Here is a 16983-nt window from a genome sequence, read left to right as displayed (position 1 = left end):
CCTCTATCCTCACCTCATCTATCTTCACCTTCTCTATCCTCACCTACTCTATCCTCGTCTCCTCTATCCTCGTGTCCTCTATCCTCTCCTCCTCACCTCCTCTATCCTCACCTCCTCTATCCTCGTCTTCTCTATCCTGTCCTCCTCACCTCCTGTATCCTCACCTCTTCTATCCTCATCTCCTCTTTCCTTACCTCCTCTATCCTCACCTCCTCTATCCTCACTTCCTCACCTCCTCTATCCTCACCTCATCTATCTTCACCTCCTCTATCCTCACCTACTCTATCCTCGTCTCCTCTATCCTCGTGTCCTCTATCCTCTCCTCCTCACCTCCTCTATCCTCACCTCCTCTATCCTCGTCTTCTCTATCCTGTCCTCCTCACCTCCTGCATCCTCACCTCTTCTATCCTCATCTCCTCTTTCCTTACCTCCTCTATCCTCACCTCCTCTATCCTCACTTCCTCACCTCCACTATCCTCACCTCCTCACCTACTCTATCCTCACCTACTCTATCCTCGTCTCTTCGCCTCCTCTATTCTCGTCTCCTTGCCTCCTCACCTCCTCGCCTCCTCGCCTCCTTTCTCCTATACATTATATTAACATTATATACAGTACATTATATATACATATTAAATAAATTATATACATTATATACTATACATTATATAAATGATATACATTATATACTATACATTATATACATGATATACAGTACATTATATACATTATATACATGATATACTGTACATTATATACATGATATACATGATATACTGTACATTATATACATGATATACAGTACATTATATACATGATATACAGTACATTATATACATGATATACATGATATACTGTACATTATATACATGATATACTGTACATTATATACATGATATACTGTACATTATATACATGATATACAGTACATTATATACATGATATACATGATATACTGTACATTATATACATGATATACAGTACATTATATACATTATATACATGATATACTGTACATTATATACATGATATACTGTACATTATATACATGATATACAGTACATTATATACATGATATACATGATATACTGTACATTATATACATGATATACTGTACATTATATACATGATATACAGTACATTATATACATGATATACAGTACATTATATACATGATATACATGATATACTGTACATTATATACATGATATACTGTACATTATATACATGATATACTGTACATTATATACATGATATACAGTACATTATATACATGATATACAGTACATTATATACATGATATACATGATATACTGTACATTATATACATGATATACAGTACATTATATACATGATATACAGTACATTATATACATGATATACATGATATACTGTACATTATATACATGATATACAGTACATTATATACATGATATACATGATATACATGATATACTGTACATTATATACATGATATACATGATATACTGTACATTATATACATGATATACAGTACATTATATACATGATATACAGTACATTATATACATGATATACATGATATACTGTACATTATATACATGATATACAGTACATTATATATATTATATACATGATATACAGTACATTATATACATGATATACATGATATACTGTACATTATATACATGATATACTGTACATTATATACATGATATACTGTACATTATATACATGATATACAGTACATTATATACATGATATACAGTACATTATATACATGATATACAGTACATTATATACATGATATACAGTACATTATATACATGATATACATGATATACTGTACATTATATACATGATATACAGTACATTATATACATGATATACTGTACATTATATACATGATATACAGTACATTATATACATGATATACAGTACATTATATACATGATATACATGATATACTGTACATTATATACATGATATACAGTACATTATATACATGATATACATGATATACATGATATACTGTACATTATATACATGATATACAGTACATTATATACATGATATACTGTACATTATATACATGATATACAGTACATTATATACATGATATACAGTACATTATATACATGATATACATGATATACTGTACATTATATACATGATATACTGTACATTATATACATGATATACTGTACATTATATACATGATATACTGTACATTATATACATGATATACTGTACATTATATACATGATATACTGTACATTATATACATGATATACTATACATTATATACATGATATACTGTACATTATATACATTATATACTATACATTATATACATGATATACTGTACATTATATACATTATATACAGTACATTATATACATGATATACTGTACATTATATACATTATATACAGTACATTATATATACATTAAACATATTTTATAAATTATACACTGTACATTATATTGCGCACTTTATATATACATTATATATAGTACATTATATATACATTAAATACATTATATAGACTATATACTGTACATTATATACATTAAACACATTATATACATTATATACTGTACGGTCTAAGACCTGCTCTATATATAAAGCATCTTGAGATAACTTCTGTTATGATTTGACGCTATACAAAAATAGATTGAATTGAATTGAATTGAATTACATTATATATACATTATATGCTGTACATTATATACATTAAAAAACATTATATACATTATATGCTGTACATTATATATAAACATTATATATTGTACATTATATATACATTATATGCATTAAATACATTAAATACATTAATTACATTATATACTGTACATTATATCATATGTGACCTTTTCATTTATTTATTTTAATTCACAAGATGAATTTACAGATGATGATAATTATAATAATGATAATAATAATAATAAAGTTATCATCCAGAAAACAGCAGATAAAACCTGTAGAGATGATATATAAAATAATAACTGATGATAACGAGATTATTAGTTATATTATAATTATGAGTTATTATAGTAATTAGTTATAATTATAGCTATTAGTTATTATTATATTAATGAGTAATTATTATAGTTATTATAGGAGTACACGGAGTACACACATAGTACACGGAGTAAACAGAGTACACGGAGTACACATAGTACACGGAGTAAACAGAGCACACGGAGTACACATAGTACACGGAGTAAACAGAGCACACGGAGTACACATAGTACACGGAGTAAACAGAGCACACGGAGTACACATAGTACACGGAGTAAACGGAGTACACAGAGTACACTGAGTAAATGGAGTACACAGAGTACACACAGAGTACACGGAGTACACATAGTACACATAGTACACGGAGTACACATAGTACACGGAGTACACATAGTACACAGAGTACACAGAGTACATGGAGTACACATAGTACACAGAGTACACAGAGTACACTGAATACACAGAGTACACGGAGTACACAGAGTACACTGAGTACACACAGAGTACACACAGAGTACACACAGAGTACATAGAGTACACAGTGTACACACAGAGTACACACAGAGTACATAGAGTACACAGAGTACATAAAGTACACAGAGTACACAGAGTACATAGAGTACATAGAGTACACACAGAGTACACATAGAGTACACAGAGTACACACAGAGTACACAGAGTACACATAGAGTACATAGATTACACAGAGTACACATAGAGTACACAGAGTACACAGAGTACATAGAGTACACAGAGTACACACAGAGTACACAGAGTACACATAGAGTACATAGATTACACAGAGTACACATAGAGTACACAGAGTACACAGAGTACATAGAGTACACAGAGTACACACAGAGTACATAGAGTACACAGAGTACACGGAGTACATTAGTACATAGAGTACACACAGAGTACACAGAGTACACATAGAGTACATAGATTACACAGAGTACACATAGAGTACACAGAGTACACAGAGTACATAGAGTACACAGAGTACACACAGAGTACACATAGAGTACACAGAGTACATAAAGTACACAGAGTACAAAAAGTACACAGAATACACAGAGTACATAGAGTACATAGAGTACACACAGAGTACACAGAGTACACATAGAGTACACAGAGTACACACAGAGTACACAGAGTACACATAGAGTACATAGAGTACACAGAGTACACATAGAGTACATAGAGTACACAGAGTACACATAGAGTACACAGAGTACACACAGAGTACATAGAGTACACAGAGTACACATAGAGTACACAGAGTACACAGAGTACATAGAGTACACAGAGTACACACAGAGTACATAGAGTACACAGAGTACACGGAGTACATTAGTACATAGAGTACACACAGAGTACACAGAGTACACATAGAGTACATAGAGTACACACAGAGTACACATAGAGTACACAGAGTACACACAGAGTACATAGAGTACACAGAGTACATAGAGTACACAGAGTACACAGAGTACATAGAGTACACAGAGTACACACAGAGTACATAGAGTACACAGAGTACACGGAGTACATTAGTACATAGAGTACACACAGAGTACACAGAGTAGTACTGCAGCGCCGCCCCGCCCCCCGCGGGCGTGACGTGATGACGTAGAGCTCCTCAGACACGTCATCAGTCCGGGTGAAGAGCGCGAGGCGCTCAGAGAGTTCAGACTGCTGCTGCTGCATGATGAGGTCAGTCTGCTCCTTCACCTATCACCTATCACCTATAATCTATCATCTATAATCCATAATCCATCTATCGATACTGTCACAGAGAGCAGCTCTTCAGTTATTATTATTATTATTATTATTAGAAACTCTTCAGTTTGAATAGAAAAGAACTAAATGAATCAATACTGAAATAAATATTTGTTTCTTAGCAGCCAATAACTTTACAATAGAATAACTATATATAGTTATATAATAATAATAATAATAATAAACGGGTGTTTCTGTAACTATGGGATTTTTTTATTCCCAGAAGTGAAAGTTTGTATTAATGTTCAAATGTTCAGTGTAATAATTGATAACTATAGAATATAAACACAGTGTTATTACCCCTCTACTATCTAAATCAAGTGATTTAATAACCCGTATGAAGCCTTTTATGGGTCCTAACACCTCTTTCCTTCATGTTGAGATTAATGAGTTAATTTATTAATAATAATAATTATAATAATATGAGATCATTTAACATGGAATTGTTTCATATTCATATTGCTTTACTGCATATTAACATTATTTATGTGTTATATAATAATATGAGTCCAACACCGCCACACTGAACCATTCATCTGTAATATTAAAATATGAACACAGATATGATTTCAGCAACACGTCATTAAAGACATCAGAATAACAATATGTGAACATGTGAACATATTCTATTATTATTATAACATATTCTATATGTTCTGTGTATGAAGGCATCTGGGGTTACTGTGGTTACTGGGGTTACTATGGTTACTGGGGTTACTGTGGTTACTGGGGTTACTGGGGTTACTGGGGTTTCTATGGTTACTGGGGTTACTGTGGTTACTGGGGTTACTGGGGTTACTATGGTTACTGTGGTTACTGTGGTTACTGTGGTTACTGTGGTTACTATGGTTACTGTGGTTACTGTGGTTACTGGGGTTACTGGGGTTACTGGGGTTTCTATGGTTACTGGGGTTACTGTGGTTACTGGGGTTACTGGGGTTACTATGGTTACTGGGGTTACTGGGGTTACTGTGGTTACTGTGGTTACTATGGTTACTGTGGTTACTATGGTTACTGTGGTTACTGGGGTTACTGTGGTTACTGGGGTTACTGGGGTTACTATGGTTACTGGGGTTACTGTGGTTACTGGGGTTACTATGGTTACTGGGGTTACTGGGGTTACTGTGGTTACTGTGGTTACTATGGTTACTGTGGTTACTATGGTTACTGTGGTTACTGGGGTTACTATGGTTACTGTGGTTACTGTGGTTACTATGGTTACTGTGGTTACTATGGTTACTGTGGTTACTGGGGTTACTGTGGTTACTATGGTTACTGTGGTTACTGGGGTTACTGTGGTTACTGGGGTTACTGGGGTTACTATGGTTACTGTGGTTACTGGGGTTACTGTGGTTACTGTGGTTACTGGGGTTACTGGGGTTACTATGGTTACTGGGGTTACTATGGTTACTGTGGTTACTGGGGTTACTATGGTTACTGGGGTTACTGGGGTTACTATGGTTACTGGGGTTACTGGGGTTACTGGGGTTACTATGGTTACTGTGGTTACTGTGGTTACTGTGGTTACTATGGTTACTGTGGTTACTATGGTTACTGTGGTTACTGGGGTTACTGTGGTTACTATGGTTACTGTGGTTACTGGGGTTACTGGGGTTACTATGGTTACTGGGGTTACTATGGTTACTGTGGTTACTGTGGTTACTGGGGTTACTGTGGTTACTATGGTTACTGTGGTTACTGTGGTTACTGTGGTTACTGTGGTTACTATGGTTACTGTGGTTACTGTGGTTACTGGGGTTACTGGGGTTACTGGGGTTTCTATGGTTACTGGGGTTACTGTGGTTACTGGGGTTACTGGGGTTACTATGGTTACTGGGGTTACTGGGGTTACTGTGGTTACTGTGGTTACTATGGTTACTGTGGTTACTATGGTTACTGTGGTTACTGGGGTTACTGTGGTTACTGGGGTTACTGGGGTTACTATGGTTACTGGGGTTACTGTGGTTACTGGGGTTACTATGGTTACTGGGGTTACTGGGGTTACTGTGGTTACTGTGGTTACTATGGTTACTGTGGTTACTATGGTTACTGTGGTTACTGGGGTTACTATGGTTACTGTGGTTACTGTGGTTACTATGGTTACTGTGGTTACTATGGTTACTGTGGTTACTGGGGTTACTGTGGTTACTATGGTTACTGTGGTTACTGGGGTTACTGTGGTTACTGGGGTTACTGGGGTTACTATGGTTACTGTGGTTACTGGGGTTACTGTGGTTACTGTGGTTACTGGGGTTACTGGGGTTACTATGGTTACTGGGGTTACTATGGTTACTGGGGTTACTGGGGTTACTATGGTTACTGGGGTTACTGGGGTTACTGGGGTTACTATGGTTACTGTGGTTACTGTGGTTACTGTGGTTACTATGGTTACTGTGGTTACTATGGTTACTGTGGTTACTGGGGTTACTGTGGTTACTATGGTTACTGTGGTTACTGGGGTTACTGGGGTTACTATGGTTACTGGGGTTACTATGGTTACTGTGGTTACTGTGGTTACTGGGGTTACTGTGGTTACTGGGGTTACTGTGATTATTGTGGTTACTGTGGTTACTATGGTTACTGTGGTTACTGGGGTTACTGGGGTTACTGTGGTTACTGTGGTTACTGGGGTTACTGTGGTTACTGTGGTTACTGGGGTTACTGTGGTTACTGGGGTTACTGTGGTTACTGTGGTTACTGTGGTTACTGGGGTTACTGTGGTTACTGGGGTTACTGTGGTTACTGTGGTTACTGGGGTTACTGTGGTTACTGTGGTTACTGGGGTTACTGTGGTTACTGGGGTTACTATGGTTACTGTGGTTACTGGGGTTACTGTGGTTACTGTGGTTACTGGGGTTACTGTGATTACTGTGGTTACTGGGGTTACTATGGTTACTGTGGTTACTGGGGTTACTGTGGTTACTGTGGTTACTGGGGTTACTATGGTTACTGTGGTTACTGGGGTTACTGTGGTTACTGTGGTTACTGTGGTTACTGTGGTTACTGGGGTTACTGTGGTTACTGGGGTTACTGTGATTACTGTGGTTACTGGGGTTACTGGGGTTACTGTGGTTACTGTGGTTACTGTGGTTACTGGGGTTACTGTGGTTACTGTGGTTACTGGGGTTACTGTGGTTACTGGGGTTACTGTGGTTACTGTGGTTACTGTGGTTACTGTGGTTACTGGGGTTACTGTGGTTACTGGGGTTACTGTGGTTACTGTGGTTACTGGGGTTACTGTGGTTACTGGGGTTACTATGGTTACTGTGGTTACTGGGGTTACTGTGGTTACTGTGGTTACTGGGGTTACTGTGATTACTGTGGTTACTGGGGTTACTATGGTTACTGTGGTTACTGGGGTTACTGTGGTTACTGTGGTTACTGGGGTTACTATGGTTACTGTGGTTACTGGGGTTACTGTGGTTACTGTGGTTACTGTGGTTACTGGGGTTACTGTGGTTACTGGGGTTACTGGGGTTACTGGGGTTACTGTGGTTACTGGGGTTACTGTGGTTACTGGGGTTACTGTGGTTACTGTGGTTACTGTGGTTACTGGGGTTACTGTGGTTACTGTGGTTACTGGGGTTACTGTGGTTACTGTGGTTACTGGGGTTACTGTGGTTACTGGGGTTACTGTGGTTACTGGGGTTACTGTGATTACTGTGGTTACTGGGGTTACTGGGGTTACTGTGGTTACTGTGGTTACTGGGGTTACTGTGATTACTGTGGTTACTGGGGTTACTATGGTTACTGTGGTTACTATGGTTACTGTGGTTACTGGGGTTACTATGGTTACTGTGGTTACTGTGGTTACTAGGGTTACTGTGGTTACTGGGGTTACTATGGTTACTGTGGTTACTGGGGTTACTGTGGTTACTGTGGTTACTGGGGTTACTATGGTTACTGTGGTTACTGGGGTTACTATGGTTACTGGGGTTACTGGGGTTACTGTGGTTACTGTGGTTACTGGGGTTACTATGGTTACTGTGGTTACTGGGGTTTCTGGGGTTACTGGGGTTACTGTGGTTACTGTGGTTACTGGGGTTACTGTGGTTACTGGGGTTACTATGGTTACTGTGGTTACTGGAGTTACTGGGGTTACTGGGGTTACTATGGTTACTGTGGTTACTGGAGTTACTGGGGTTACTGGGGTTACTATGGTTACTGTGGTTACTGGGGTTACTGTGGTTACTGTGGTTACTGGGGTTACTATGGTTACTGGGGTTACTGTGGTTACTGTGGTTACTGTGGTTACTGGGGTTACTATGGTTACTGTGGTTACTGGGGTTACTGGGGTTACTGGGGTTACTGTGGTTACTGTGGTTACTGTGGTTACTGGGGTTACTGTGGTTACTGTGGTTACTGGGGTTACTATGGTTACTGTGGTTACTGGGGTTACTATGGTTACTGGGGTTACTGGGGTTACTGTGGTTACTGGGGTTACTATGGTTACTGTGGTTACTGGGGTTACTGGGGTTACTGGGGTTACTGTGGTTACTGTGGTTACTGGGGTTACTGTGGTTACTGGGGTTACTATGGTTACTGTGGTTACTGGAGTTACTGGGGTTACTGGGGTTACTATGGTTACTGTGGTTACTGGAATTACTGGGGTTACTGGGGTTACTATGGTTACTGTGGTTACTGTGGTTACTATGGTTACTGGGGTTACTGGGGTTACTATGGTTACTGGGGTTACTGTGGTTACTGGGGTTACTGGGGTTACTGTGGTTACTGTGGTTGCTATGGTTACTGTGGTTACTGGGGTTACTGGGGTTACTGTGGTTACTGTGGTTACTGGGGTTACTATGGTTACTGTGGTTACTGGGGTTACTGGGGTTACTGTGGTTACTGTGGTTACTGTGGTTACTGGGGTTACTATGGTTACTGTGGTTACTGGGGTTACTGGGGTTACTGGAGTTACTATGGTTACTGTGGTTACTGGGGTTACTGGGGTTATTGGGGTTACTGGGGTTATTGGGGTTACTATGGTTACTGGGGTTACTGGGGTTACTATGGTTACTGGGGTTACTGTGGTTACTGGGGTTACTGGGGTTACTGTGGTTACTGTGGTTACTGTGGTTACTGGGGTTACTATGGTTACTGGGGTTACTGGGGTTACTATGGTTACTGGGGTTACTGGGGTTACTGTGGTTACTGTGGTTACTGTGGTTACTGGGGTTACTATGGTTACTGTGGTTACTGGGGTTACTGGGGTTACTGGGGTTACTGTGGTTACTGTGGTTACTGGGGTTACTGTGGTTACTGGGGTTACTATGGTTACTGTGGTTACTGGAGTTACTGGGGTTACTGGGGTTACTATGGTTACTGTGGTTACTGGAGTTACTGGGGTTACTGGGGTTACTATGGTTACTGTGGTTACTGGGGTTACTGTGGTTACTGTGGTTACTGGGGTTACTATGGTTACTGGGGTTACTGTGGTTACTGTGGTTACTGTGGTTACTGGGGTTACTATGGTTACTGTGGTTACTGGGGTTACTGGGGTTACTGGGGTTACTGTGGTTACTGTGGTTACTGGGGTTACTGTGGTTACTGTGGTTACTGGGGTTACTATGGTTACTGTGGTTACTGGGGTTACTATGGTTACTGGGGTTACTGGGGTTACTGTGGTTACTGGGGTTACTATGGTTACTGTGGTTACTGGGGTTACTGGGGTTACTGGGGTTACTGTGGTTACTGTGGTTACTGTGGTTACTGGGGTTACTGTGGTTACTGGGGTTACTATGGTTACTGTGGTTACTGGAGTTACTGGGGTTACTGGGGTTACTATGGTTACTGTGGTTACTGGAGTTACTGGGGTTACTGGGGTTACTATGGTTACTGTGGTTACTGGGGTTACTGTGGTTACTGGGGTTACTGTGGTTACTATGGTTACTGGGGTTACTGGGGTTACTATGGTTACTGGGGTTACTGTGGTTACTGGGGTTACTGGGGTTACTGTGGTTACTGTGGTTGCTATGGTTACTGTGGTTACTGGGGTTACTGGGGTTACTGTGGTTACTGTGGTTCCTGGGGTTACTATGGTTACTGTGGTTACTGGGGTTACTGGGGTTACTGTGGTTACTGTGGTTACTGTGGTTACTGGGGTTACTATGGTTACTGTGGTTACTGGGGTTACTGGGGTTACTGGAGTTACTATGGTTACTGTGGTTACTGGGGTTACTGGGGTTACTGTGGTTACTGTGGTTACTGGGGTTACTATGGTTACTGGGGTTACTGTGGTTACTGTGGTTACTGTGGTTACTGGGGTTACTATGGTTACTGTGGTTACTGGGGTTACTGGGGTTACTGGGGTTACTGTGGTTACTGTGGTTACTGTGGTTACTGGGGTTACTGTGGTTACTGTGGTTACTGGGGTTACTATGGTTACTGTGGTTACTGGGGTTACTATGGTTACTGGGGTTACTGGGGTTACTGTGGTTACTGGGGTTACTATGGTTACTGTGGTTACTGGGGTTACTGGGGTTACTGGGGTTACTGTGGTTACTGTGGTTACTGGGGTTACTGTGGTTACTGGGGTTACTATGGTTACTGTGGTTACTGGAGTTACTGGGGTTACGGGGGTTACTATGGTTACTGTGGTTACTGGAATTACTGGGGTTACTGGGGTTACTATGGTTACTGTGGTTACTGGGGTTACTGTGGTTACTGGGGTTACTGTGGTTACTATGGTTACTGGGGTTACTGGGGTTACTATGGTTACTGGGGTTACTGTGGTTACTGGGGTTACTGGGGTTACTGTGGTTACTGTGGTTGCTATGGTTACTGTGGTTACTGGGGTTACTGGGGTTACTGTGGTTACTGTGGTTACTGGGTTTACTATGGTTACTGTGGTTACTGGGGTTACTGGGGTTACTGTGGTTACTGTGGTTACTGTGGTTACTGGGGTTACTATGGTTACTGTGGTTACTGGGGTTACTGGGGTTACTGGAGTTACTATGGTTACTGTGGTTACTGGGGTTACTGGGGTTATTGGGGTTACTGGGGTTATTGGGGTTACTATGGTTACTGGGGTTACTGGGGTTACTATGGTTACTGGGGTTACTGTGGTTACTGGGGTTACTGTGGTTACTGTGGTTACTGTGGTTACTGTGGTTACTGGGGTTACTATGGTTACTGGGGTTACTGGGGTTACTATGGTTACTGGGGTTACTGGGGTTACTGTGGTTACTGTGGTTACTGTGGTTACTGGGGTTACTATGGTTACTGTGGTTACTGGGGTTACTGGGGTTACTGGGGTTACTGTGGTTACTGTGGTTACTGGGGTTACTGTGGTTACTGGGGTTACTATGGTTACTGTGGTTACTGGAGTTACTGGGGTTACTGGGGTTACTATGGTTACTGTGGTTACTGGAGTTACTGGGGTTACTGGGGTTACTATGGTTACTGTGGTTACTGGGGTTACTGTGGTTACTGTGGTTACTGGGGTTACTATGGTTACTGGGGTTACTGTGGTTACTGTGGTTACTGTGGTTACTGGGGTTACTATGGTTACTGTGGTTACTGGGGTTACTGGGGTTACTGGGGTTACTGTGGTTACTGTGGTTACTAGGGTTACTGTGGTTACTGTGGTTACTGGGGTTACTGTGGTTACTGTGGTTACTGGGGTTACTATGGTTACTGTGGTTACTGGGGTTACTATGGTTACTGGGGTTACTGGGGTTACTGTGGTTACTGGGGTTACTATGGTTACTGTGGTTACTGGGGTTACTGGGGTTACTGGGGTTACTGTGGTTACTGTGGTTACTGTGGTTACTGGGGTTACTGTGGTTACTGGGGTTACTATGGTTACTGTGGTTACTGGAGTTACTGGGGTTACTGGGGTTACTATGGTTACTGTGGTTACTGGAGTTACTGGGGTTACTGGGGTTACTATGGTTACTGTGGTTACTGGGGTTACTGTGGTTACTGGGGTTACTGTGGTTACTATGGTTACTGGGGTTACTGGGGTTACTATGGTTACTGGGGTTACTGTGGTTACTGGGGTTACTGGGGTTACTGTGGTTACTGTGGTTGCTATGGTTACTGTGGTTACTGGGGTTACTGGGGTTACTGTGGTTACTGTGGTTACTGGGGTTACTGGGGTTACTATGGTTACTGTGGTTACTGGGGTTACTGGGGTTACTGTGGTTACTGTGGTTACTGTGGTTACTGGGGTTACTATGGTTACTGTGGTTACTGGGGTTACTGGGGTTACTGGAGTTACTATGGTTACTGTGGTTACTGGGGTTACTGGGTTTATTGGGGTTACTGTGGTTATTGGGGTTACTATGGTTACTGGGGTTACTGGGGTTACTATGGTTACTGGGGTTACTGGGGTTACTGGGGTTATTGGGGTTACTATGGTTACTGGGGTTACTGGGGTTACTATGGTTACTGGGGTTACTGTGGTTACTGAGGTTACTGGGGTTACTGTGGTTACTGTGGTTGCTATGGTTACTGTGGTTACTGTGGTTGCTATGGTTACTGGGGTTACTATGGTTACTGGGGTTACTGTGGTTACTGGTGTTACTGGGGTTACTGTGGTTACTGTGGTTGCTATGGTTACTGGGGTTACTATGGTTACTGTGGTTACTGGGGTTACTGTGGTTACTGTGGTTACTGGGGTTACTGGGGTTACTGGGGTTACTATGGTTACTGTGGTTACTGGGGTTACTGTGGTTACTGGGGTTACTGGGGTTACTGGGGTTACTGTGGTTACTATGGTTACTGGGGTTACTGGGGTTACTATGGTTACTGGGGTTACTGTGGTTACTGGGGTTACTGGGGTTACTGTGGTTACTGTGGTTGCTATGGTTACTGGGGTTACTATGGTTACTGGGGTTACTGTGGTTACTGGTGTTACTGGGGTTACTGTGGTTACTGTGGTTGCTATGGTTACTGGGGTTACTATGGTTACTGTGGTTACTGGGGTTACTGTGGTTACTGTGGTTACTGGGGTTACTGGGGTTACTGGGGTTACTATGGTTACTGTGGTTACTGGGGTTACTGTGGTTACTGGGGTTACTGGGGTTACTGTGGTTACTATGGTTACTGGGGTTACTGGGGTTACTATGGTTACTGGGGTTACTGTGGTTACTGGGGTTACTGGGGTTACTGTGGTTACTGTGGTTACTGTGGTTGCTATGGTTACTGTGGTTACTGGGGGATTTAAATACGAGCGCTGTATATATATAGATATATTTATATATCTATATACACTGTATATATATATAGATATATAAATATACAGTAAATATATCTATCTAATAATAATAATAATTATTATTATTATTATGTGTCAGTGTGTTGTTGGTGCTGCTCGTGTCCCTGACGGTGGACGCCCAGCCTCCCCCCCAGGTGTCCCAGGTGTCCCAGGTGTCCCAGATGTACGGCAGCCTGCAGTCTCCAGACTTCCCGGCGCCGTATCCCCGGGAGACGCAGCTCCGTTGGAACATCAGCGTTCCCGCCGGTTTCCGGGTCCGACTCTACTTCAGCCACTTTGACCTGGAGCCGTCCTACCTGTGTGAGTACGACTACGTCAAGGTGAGGCCCCGCGGCGTTCTGGGACATTTTTAATACATCAGTCACACACACATCAGACATGAACCGTTTCATAACAGATTATCAATAATCCTCCAGAATACCACGTTATACACCGAGACCTCCAGTTAGTATTGTAGTACTGGAGGTAGAACTGTAGTACTGAAGGTAGGACTGTAGTACTGAAGGTAGAACTGTAGTACTGAAGGTAGGACTGTAGTACTGGAGGTAGTACTGTAGTACTGAAGGTAGGACTGTAGTACTGAAGGTAGGACTGTAGTACTGAAGGTAGAACTGTAGTACTGAAGGTAGGACTGTAGTACTGGAGGTAGTACTGTAGTACTGAAGGTAGGACTGTAGTACTGGAGGTAGTACTGTAGTACTGAAGGTAGGACTGTAGTACTGAAGGTAGAACTGTAGTACTGAAGGTAGGACTGTAGTACTGGAGGTAGTACTGTAGTACTGAAGGTAGGACTGTAGTACTGGAGGTAGTACTGTAGTACTGAAGGTAGGACTGTAGTACTGAAGGTAGAACTGTAGTACTGAAGGTAGTACTGAAGGTAGGACTGTAGTACTGGAGGTAGTACTGTAGTACTGAAGGTAGGACTGTAGTACTGAAGGTAGAACTGTAGTACTGAAGGTAGGACTGTAGTACTGGAGGTAGAACTGTAGTACTGAAGGTAGGACTGTAGTACTGAAGGTAGAACTGTAGTACTGAAGGTAGTACTGAAGGTAGAACTGTAGTACTGAAGGTAGAACTGTAGTACTGGAGGTAGAACTGTAGTACTGAAGGTAGGACTGTAGTACTGAAGGTAGAACTGTAGTACTGAAGGTAGGACTGTAGTACTGAAGGTAGGACTGTAGTACTGGAGGTAGAACTGTAGTACTGAAGGTAGGACTGTAGTACTGAAGGTAGAACTGTAGTACTGAAGGTAGTACTGAAGGTAGAACTGTAGTACTGAAGGTAGAACTGTAGTACTGAAGGTAGTACTGAAGGTAGGACTGTAGTACTGGAGGTAGTACTGTAGTACTGAAGGTAGGACTGTAGTACTGAAGGTAGAACTGTAGTACTGAAGGTAGGACTGTAGTACTGGAGGTAGTACTGAAGGTAGGACTGTAGTACTGGAGGTAGTACTGTAGTACTGAAGGTAGGACTGTAGTACTGGAGGTAGAACTGTAGTACTGAAGGTAGGACTGTAGTACTGGATGGTAGTACTGCTGATGTACCTGAGTGTTGTTTACTAGTACTGTAGTACTGGATGGTAGTACTGCTGATGTACCTGTGGTTGGTTGTGTCCAGGTGGAGGTGGACGGCGAGGTGCTGGCGTTGTTCTGTGGGCGAGAGGAGACGGACACGGAGGCGGTGCCGGCCCAGCGGTTCATCACCTCCCCCAGAACCTCCCTGAGCCTCCTGTTCTCCTCCGACTTCTCCAACGAGGAGCGCTACTCCGGCTTCCTGGCTCACTACAGCGCCGAGGGTGAGTCCGCTACATGTAGCAACGGTCCGTTATACGTAGCAACGGTCCGTTATATGTAGCAACAGTCCGCTACACGTAGCAACGGTCTGCTACGCGTAGCAACGGTCCGTTATACGTAGCAACGGTCTGTTATACGTAGCAACAGTCCGTTATACGTAACAAAGGTCCGTTATACGTAGCAGCGGTCCGCTATACGTAGCAACGGTCCGTTATACGTAGCAACGATCCGCTATATGTAGCAACGGTCCGTTACACGTAGCAAAATTCTGTTATACGTAGCAACGGTCTGCTATACGTAGCAAAGGTCCGTTATATGTAGCAACGGTCTGCTATACGTAGCAACGGTCCGTTATACGTAGCAACAGTCTGTTGTACGTAGCAAAGGTCTGTTATACGTAGCAACGGCCTGCTATACGTAGCAACGGTCTGTTATATGGTCCGCTATACGTAGTAATGGTCCGTTATGCGTAGCAACGGTCCGTTATACGTAGCAACGGTCTGTTATACGCAGCAATGGTCTATTATACGTAGCAAAGGTCCGTTATATGTAGCAATGGTCTGTTATACATAGCAACGGTCTGTTATACGTAGCAAAGGTCCGTTATATGTAGCAACGGTCTGTTATACGTAGCAACGGTCCGTTATATGTAGCAATGGTCTGTTATACGTAGCAACGGTCCGTTATACGTAGCAACGGTCCGTTGTACGTAGCAACGGTCCGTTATACGTAGCAGCGGTCTGTTATACGTAGCAACGGTCCGTTATACGTAGCAACGGTCCGTTGTATGTAGCAAAGGTCTGTTATACGTAGCAACGGTCCGTTATACGTAGCAAAGGTCTATTATACGTAGCAACGGTCCGTTATATGTAGCAACGATCCGTTATACGTAGCAACGGTCCGTTGTACGTAGCAAAGGTCTGTTATACGTAGCAACGGCCTGCTATACATAGCAACGGTCTGTTATATGGTCCGCTATACGTAGCAATGGTCTGTTATACGTAGCAGCGGTCCGTTATACGTAGCAAAGGTCCATTATACGTAGCAACGGCCCGCTATATGTAGCAACGGTCTGTTATACGTAGCAACGGTCTGTTATACGTAGCAACGGTCTGTTATACGTAGCAAAGGTCTGTTATATGTAGCAACGGTCTGTTATACGTAGCAAAGGTCCGTTATATGTAG

General features: G+C 41.9%; 1 protein-coding gene across 5 annotated transcripts in view; it reads left to right on the top strand.

Moving 5' to 3' along the window:
- The first annotated feature begins 4580 nt into the window (after positions 1 to 4580).
- The window catches only part of masp1 (MBL associated serine protease 1), a 41390-nt gene continuing 28987 nt past the window's right edge, over positions 4581 to 16983 (top strand). For all 5 annotated transcript variants that reach the window (XR_012594636.1, XM_074640844.1, XM_074640843.1 and 2 more), the window contains exons 1-3: positions 4581 to 4716; positions 14085 to 14325; positions 15623 to 15800. Coding sequence is in view for 4 of the 5 variants with exons in the window: in XM_074640844.1 (XP_074496945.1) it covers positions 4709 to 4716; positions 14085 to 14325; positions 15623 to 15800 (427 nt within the window). In the remaining variant the exon portion in view is untranslated. The remainder of the gene's footprint in view (positions 4717 to 14084; positions 14326 to 15622; positions 15801 to 16983) is intronic.

Source organism: Sebastes fasciatus, chromosome 7 (genome assembly GCF_043250625.1).
Source record: "Sebastes fasciatus isolate fSebFas1 chromosome 7, fSebFas1.pri, whole genome shotgun sequence".
In the NCBI taxonomy this organism is placed as follows: domain Eukaryota; kingdom Metazoa; phylum Chordata; class Actinopteri; order Perciformes; family Sebastidae; genus Sebastes; species Sebastes fasciatus.
Note: the sequence above shows the minus strand (reverse complement) of the source record. Positions and strands in the feature narration are given on the sequence as shown.